We start from the raw sequence: 6,914 nt of genomic DNA, 5'->3' as shown, positions 1-6,914 counted from the left end.
CTGGGACGCGAGCACCGAGGCTGAAAACGGATCATTTCTTTCCTCTAATTTTTTCAAGCACGCCTTGCGTATATAAAGGAGAAACGGTCGTAAACATTGCTGTGTGCGTTTCTTTTAATCTCGGCCGTTAATCTTTAACACAGATTTAACGGATGTAAAGAGATGACGGATGAAGAACCATGAAATCATCCTCTCTTTAATAGTAGGTATAGAAAGTGATACTCGTCATGGGCAGTTAGGGTTATTCCCAGGCCCACCATAGTAGATGTAAGTTCCCCAGTCACCATAGTTGCCACTTTGCACATTATAGCAATTGTTCTGCTCAGTTATCAAGCCCACATCACGTGGGGGATTGAGACAGTTGGATGAATTTACCACTTGGATGTTCTTGATGTGACTCGCCTTACCGAACCCTTCATTTGGAAAGTGTCCACTGCCCATATGTGTGGATGTTTGGCCGACATCAGGTGAAAATATCTCGCCGCCCCACATAATAGTGGAGGCACTATGTGCCAAGTCAGAGAAGATGTACGATGGCCAATACCCAACATTATATCCTCCAACTTGTAGCCACCAATTACCCCCTGCTCGGTCCTACAAGGAAAAATTATATACTATAGAATAAAACACAGATGATTAAACATGAGGAGGGAATATTGTTTAAATTCTGTAAGTGTCAAAATCAAGGCCGAAAAGGGAACACTAAAGGCCAGGGTGAGCTGACAGGGATGAGTGCTTTTGTTAGTGAGCTCAAATATGATATGTATTATAGATGTGTAGCTTAATCAATTCGTGATTTAGAAGACTTGCATTGTAAAAATATGTTCCAACAACCATGAGACTAAAGCAAGGTAAATTATTTGAGCACTAAAATACTCGAGTCCGCCAATCAAACTAGAAAGAGACAGACTCAACCATCTATGTAACTGGAGAATCTACAATAATGAGACGTCCTCTTGACGATGCATGCAATCATGCATCTTTTTTTTCGAGGAATGCAATCATGCATCTAGGGTAGAAGTACGCCCTTTTATGCTACCCGAGGATCATGTGGTGGTGCGGACATCCCATAAAATTCACAAGATGTGTAACCTTTAATTGCAAATAAATGTAATATTAAAATGTCTTACCTGCTTTACCCTAGTTAAGTATGTGGCTCGTATTTATATGTCTCAACACTAACTGGGTAAGGAGTAACTTGATAGCTAGCATGACATTATTGCATTTGTGGACAATTATTAAATGTGCATAGGACAATGTCTAATGTCTAATCCATTATTGAACCAAAACAGAATAAGGAAACACAGTTTCCCAAAGAACAAGAGGTTGGCATGGATTCTCTATGCCGACTCATGAATTTGATATTTCATGCTTAATGTTGGAGTGTAAGTGAACATACGGTTTTTGGCTTGAAACTGCCGGTGCATGCAACTCAAAGCAAGAGGTCTCGAGTTTAAATCCTAGGGGATGTAATAAAATAAGAATATTTAGTAGACTCCTATTTGAACATTTTGGTGTAAGAGAACCTGCACATCACGGGGAATATTAAAGTATAAGTGAATTTCCACTTTTCCCCTATAGCTTCACAACTTTGATTGAATTGGTAGGCGCACACAACTAAAAATATTTATGATTGGAAATCTTATTCTATTTTGTTACCTTCCAAACTAAAATATCGATGTCATATTGTGTGCCACCATAGGTGGATGTTGGGGAGATACTGCCGCCAATTGTGATTTGATTTCTTGTTTGGATGAACCCTGAGCATAATAGGTTGTAACATCGTGTAGTTTGATACGCATCACGCTACAATATTCCATACAATAGAAAGTTAGTATTTTAGTATTATTCCAAACCTTAGGAAAGGTCCCAATACTATCATTTATCAAGATAAAATGGAATATGAAGTTTATCTTACGGTCCAGTAGATGAAGAGTCTGGTATTGCTATCACCATATAGATTTGGATAAACCTACAATATTTGTAGAGAGCATAAGGCCGTTAGGCACAATGAAAGATAAGGCACAACTGACTAGACCATTACAAAATGTTTTTGACTTGTATAATAGCTATGTCTAAGCATGATGACATGGGATTTATTAATTAGGTGGAAGAGATACATAGATATATAATTGATACACCCACACACACAAAGACGGAGGAGAGAGAGAGAGAGAGAGAGAGGGAGGGAGGGGGGGTTGAGGTTTTTTGTTTGCTACAGCAAACAAAAACAAGCAAGAATAAGTCTTTGTAGACAGCTTGTTTCTTCCTTCCTTCCATTGCAATTATCCAAATACAGTGTGATGCCATGCCAAAAAGGGCACCAATATGAGAAATGCCCATGGAATCTCCCTCTTTTTACTCCTTTCTCCAAATTCTTTATTCCAATCCCTCGTTAGTTGCATCTTATCCCTTCAACACATGTGATGGCTCATAGAATTTTGGTTGCTTGTTTGTTTAGTTGAGTCCTTTTAAATGTTCACGCTATACATGCTTATATATGTAGTAAATTCCTTTATAATATTGATGATATAGTTTTCCTATAGCACTTAATAGTGTCAAAAATAATTTCACATGCCTAATGTACCTCACTAGTCCATGAACCCATGCTCCCACAGGGGCATATGAGACTTAAGTATTTTATAAGATACAGAAGAATTGGATGTTCGTGGATAAAATTTGAGGTCCATGGCTAATCAAATTTCTTATCCTATTTTTCACAATCTTGTATATATACCATGCAATTTTATCCTGGTAAAAAAGACTTCTATTACAAACCAATTTTCACATCCTGATTGATAGTTTTTCCAACTTGCATTCCGGCCCTTTATGTTTTTTATAGGTGCTAATTTGAAAACTTAGCTTGAGTTATGTCAGCTCTTGTTGTAGCCATCCATCATGGTTTCATTAGTTCAAATTCTGGCTTCCTAGTTTAATCCTCTATAACTTTATTTATCCATGTGTTTAGTTGAAACAAAAATATATTATATTATGCACTCCACTATCTATTAGTAAAGTGTTATGAGCAAACATTTTAGCCAACACCTCGGTAACGGAGAAGTTGTATTTCCACTATCAAAGATTGGTAAGTGGCATAATTAAAAAATAAAGTTTTTGTGTTACAATGTAAATATGTTACAACAATTTAATATGAATACAGTATATTATCTATAATTACATTTTTTGGCCATAAAGCATTAATATACTTTAACCTAAGTTGTTATTGTCATTCATTAAATATAAGAGGTAGATTAAATATGTTGACTATCATTACAGTAACCCTAAATAGTAATCTCAGTTACTTCAGGTCAGGTTTACTAAAGCTTAGCAATTCATGAATTGTGATTACTCAATATTCCAATTGATTTAGTTGTGTGGTAAACTCCTTTTTATAATTAAATATTAATACATGTTTTCTTTAATAATATCAATTGATAAAATGGGCATGTAGAAAGAAAAATGTTATTTACAGTTTAAGATGTCTACATGTCCTTAGGTATTAGAAAAATGTTGCAAGCACAACTAATGAGAAAGAACAAACTTTACGAATGGACAACCTAGTCTAGCTCATTCTTATGTTCTGGCTCTTTCAAAGCACATATATCATGCACGGATGCTAAAAGGTTGAGTTTAATAGATCTTTTATGATGGTGGATTTAACGTTTAACTCTGAGGTCTCACCTGCCATCCTACTTCAATGGTATTGAGGTTGTTGCCATTGTAGGAACCCGCAGTGATCCAAAGCTGTGTTAAACTGAAGTCATTGGCCCTGGCAATCGCTGGTTTCCACATATTGAAGGTGCCTTTGCTTCCGTAGCACTTATCGTACCGTGCAGATGCGGCGGCATACTGCTTAATGGGAGAGAAACAAAGTTAAATGTGTAAATATCAAAATAACTATAGTACCAATCTAAGAAGAAGATTATTAATCATATATTCTTAAATGGTGTTTTACCTGGTGGCCCCTTAATATATTGGGTGTGTTAGTGTCATTGATTGGATTGACAAGTGGGATGCTCCTACGCATCTTCGTGCCAAACCTCCAAACTGAACTGGCCCTCAAGACATGCTCCTCCTTGGTCCTTCGTATTGGTATGGTGTCCTTAGGACACTTTCCATTTTGATGCCATGTTTGGGTGATTAGATGGGGTGTGATATTGGAATGATGTTGCATGCCTTTTGGGTTGTAAGAAGGACACATCTGAAAATATGACAATAACCGAGTGATATCCTGATACGTGAGTGTGATATATGGGGCACTGCAACTTCTTATAATCAATCGTTATATGAAAATGAAAGATGTGCCAAATATTACCTGTATAGTATGGTTCTTGAGGAGAGGATGGTCGAATGCAGGTTGTTCGCTGATATGCACACAATCTATGATATCTCCATCCGGGCTCTGTTAATTTCTAGGAATTAATTATTGTAACAAGATAGGAAAAATAGATAATAGTGCAAGCAAACTAGAAAAAAATAGATCTTTCCTACATTCTACTTATGGACAATGAATAATATAGAATAGGATAATGTGATTTGTTTTTGGTGACTGCATAAAATATCTACTCGTTGTATTCATTTAATTTTGTTAAAATGAATAGGGTTCAATATATTAGATTAAATTCATATGTTAGTAAATATAACAAAAATTGGACACGCCTCTACCCCGACCTCGACGGCGACTACACCGGCCATCTTCGACTGTGCGACGAGGTTTGGCAGGCGACGCTCCGTCCGACGCTGCTTTAATGCCACTCCGCTCGCACACCCACCGCCGGCCGTCGCTGCCACTTCTTCGAGCGGAACCGAGCCTACGGCTACACACTAAGCAGGCTTCACGCATGTCGCTAGTCAGTGCGCTGGTTCGGCCGTGGTCCACGCTGTTCGTGCATGGTGGCTGCTCCTGCATGTTGAGCGTTGCTCGTGCATGCACGTTAGTTGGTCATGCAGCGTCCCGTGTGCTGGAGGCAGCTCGCGTGCGTACGCGTCCACGCTTCTGCGCGTCAGGCTGCCAAACGCACGTCGTCCGGCCTGATCAACCGCACCTGTGCGCGTCTGTGCCGAATTCCGTAAAGATCGTCAATGAGTATGTTCACCGATCGAGCAATGGATTGTTACTGTGTCGTCCCATCGGTCGCAGCACCGCCGTTCCATGGTATTTCCTACGCATGCATTGATCCGCGTGCTGCCGCTGCGTTGCCACTCAGGTCGTAGTGCCGCGACCCGCGGTCCACCATCGTCTCGTGGTCGTTCGCTTCAGGTCGTCCCCATGGCTGCACCGACCTTCCCGCTGCCGCTGCGTTGCCTCATTAGGCCTTAGAGAGCATGGCACGCGGTCTTCGCCGCCTCACCATGGTTCTTCCCGTGGTTGCACCGACCCGCATGTTGTCGCTGCATCGTCCCTTTGGGCCATAGTGCCGCGGCTCGCGGTGCACCGCCACCAACCGTCCCGGTGGCTGCACCGACCCTCGGGGGCTGCTGTGTCGCCCCATCGGGCCGTAGTGACCGTAGCATGCGGTCCTTGCCGCCGCCCTGAGGTCTTCCCCGCCGTTGCCCCAACCCGCGCGTTGGCGCTGCATCACCCCTTCGAGGCGTAGTGACGTAGCACGTTGTCCACTTCGCTGTCCACGTGCATCGACTTTTGTGTGGTATGCGCCGTAACACCTTCCTTAGCGTGAGAACGTAGCGTTTGCACATGTGTTCGTCACGTTGTCGGGTTCTGCCTTGCCTACTTCGAGCACCTTCGCCACTCTCCTAACCTAGCCGCCGTCGCTCTTCTTTCCGATCCACAGCGATTACCTTGACACCGGCCACCCCGACTCAACATCGACCACGGCGTCCCTCGCACGGCTTCCTCGACCACGGGTACATCATCCTACGCTCTCGGGCTACATCGACACCAGCGTAAAGGGCTATCACCTCGCTTGAGCAACTCGTCGGTTTTCTCTACAGTCAATGCGTCCGCCACGCGACACCGTCTGCGGTGCTACCGTTTATGACTGCGGGGGATGTCAGTCCATCGCTGCTATTCTGTTCAGTCTAACCGTCCACAACGCTTTGTTGTTCGCAAAGCTATCACTATGGTTGCGGGGATGTTAGATATATATTTTGTAGTTAGAGATTGCCTGGGATTAGATAGAATATTTCCATCTTATCTCTAGGAGGTGTCTTGCCCTTCAACTCTTGTGCTCAATATATACTCGCACTCGAGGTTTGATAATATATACATTGTGTTACGCCAATCCTTATCTATCCCTTCTACATTCCCAATTTCTTTGCATGCATCTGCATGGTTTGTAAGACTGAGCGACGTTAAACACTTACAAGAACACGCAAGCTAATGATAAACAAGGATCAAATAAATGCAAGCTACTCCAGTTAAACATGCATGTGTGCTGAGCAACGCATAACACCAGAGAAGCAAGACTTCCATCGTACAATCAAACCGAACGTGAAAGTACGCGGCATAACTACATATGTACCTGAATGCTTGCGACAGGAGGCTTATTGAGCCGCCTGAGGAGGCTTCCCACCTCCCGCCGCCGCTGCACCAAATTCCCGGCTGACATCTTCCGGGCTGCCGTCGCCCGGCCCTCCATGAAGAGAAACGTAAGAGCCACAACGAGCGCGACCAAGCACGCTCGCGTCACCGCCACTGTGCTAGCTATCTGCAAGCCTGTTGGTGTAGGTTCTCCTAGATTCGGCTGCCGTGCTATATATGAGTGATCGAGAGGAGGCGGAGCGTCCTGGCGTTTTATATGGCCAGCCGAGAGTGCAGACGATCGACGTCTCCGTCGGCCTTGTTGGAATACCTATAGGACTACTACTAGGAACTTGGAGTCCATGATGCACACGGCCTTGATGGCCATGACGGAATCGGTCCGTTCTGTAAACGATCTCTGGTCGTGGATCGA

At 42.9% G+C, this 6,914-nt stretch overlaps 1 protein-coding gene across 1 annotated transcript; it reads right to left on the bottom strand.

Annotated features, from left to right (window-relative positions):
• Positions 1-225: 225 nt before the first annotated feature.
• LOC119283820 lies at positions 226-6,569 on the bottom strand. Its single transcript, XM_037563211.1, has 7 exons — positions 6,483-6,569; positions 4,316-4,402; positions 3,956-4,201; positions 3,682-3,849; positions 1,919-1,972; positions 1,660-1,806; positions 226-594 (listed from the first exon to the last, which is right to left on the bottom strand). Exons 1-7 carry the CDS (start codon positions 6,567-6,569, stop codon positions 226-228), a joined length of 1,158 nt encoding a protein of 385 aa, XP_037419108.1.
• Positions 6,570-6,914: the final 345 nt, after the last annotated feature.

Source organism: Triticum dicoccoides, chromosome 4A (assembly GCF_002162155.2).
Source record: "Triticum dicoccoides isolate Atlit2015 ecotype Zavitan chromosome 4A, WEW_v2.0, whole genome shotgun sequence".
NCBI lineage: Eukaryota > Viridiplantae > Streptophyta > Magnoliopsida > Poales > Poaceae > Triticum > Triticum dicoccoides.
This window is presented reverse-complemented; position numbering and strand designations above follow the sequence as displayed.

Excerpts from the sequence above, each read along its gene's own strand:
- LOC119283820 (XM_037563211.1), bottom strand. The coding sequence starts at position 6,569 with ATGTCAGCCGGGAATTTGGTGCAGCGGCGGCGGGAGGTGGGAAGCCTC. Across the intron at positions 1,807-1,918 it reads GACTCTTCATCTACTGGACC|CGTGATGCGTATCAAACTAC; the intron begins GTAAGATAAACT and ends GGAATATTGTAG. Across the intron at positions 595-1,659 it reads TCGATATTTTAGTTTGGAAG|GACCGAGCAGGGGGTAATTG; the intron begins GTAACAAAATAG and ends TTTTCCTTGTAG.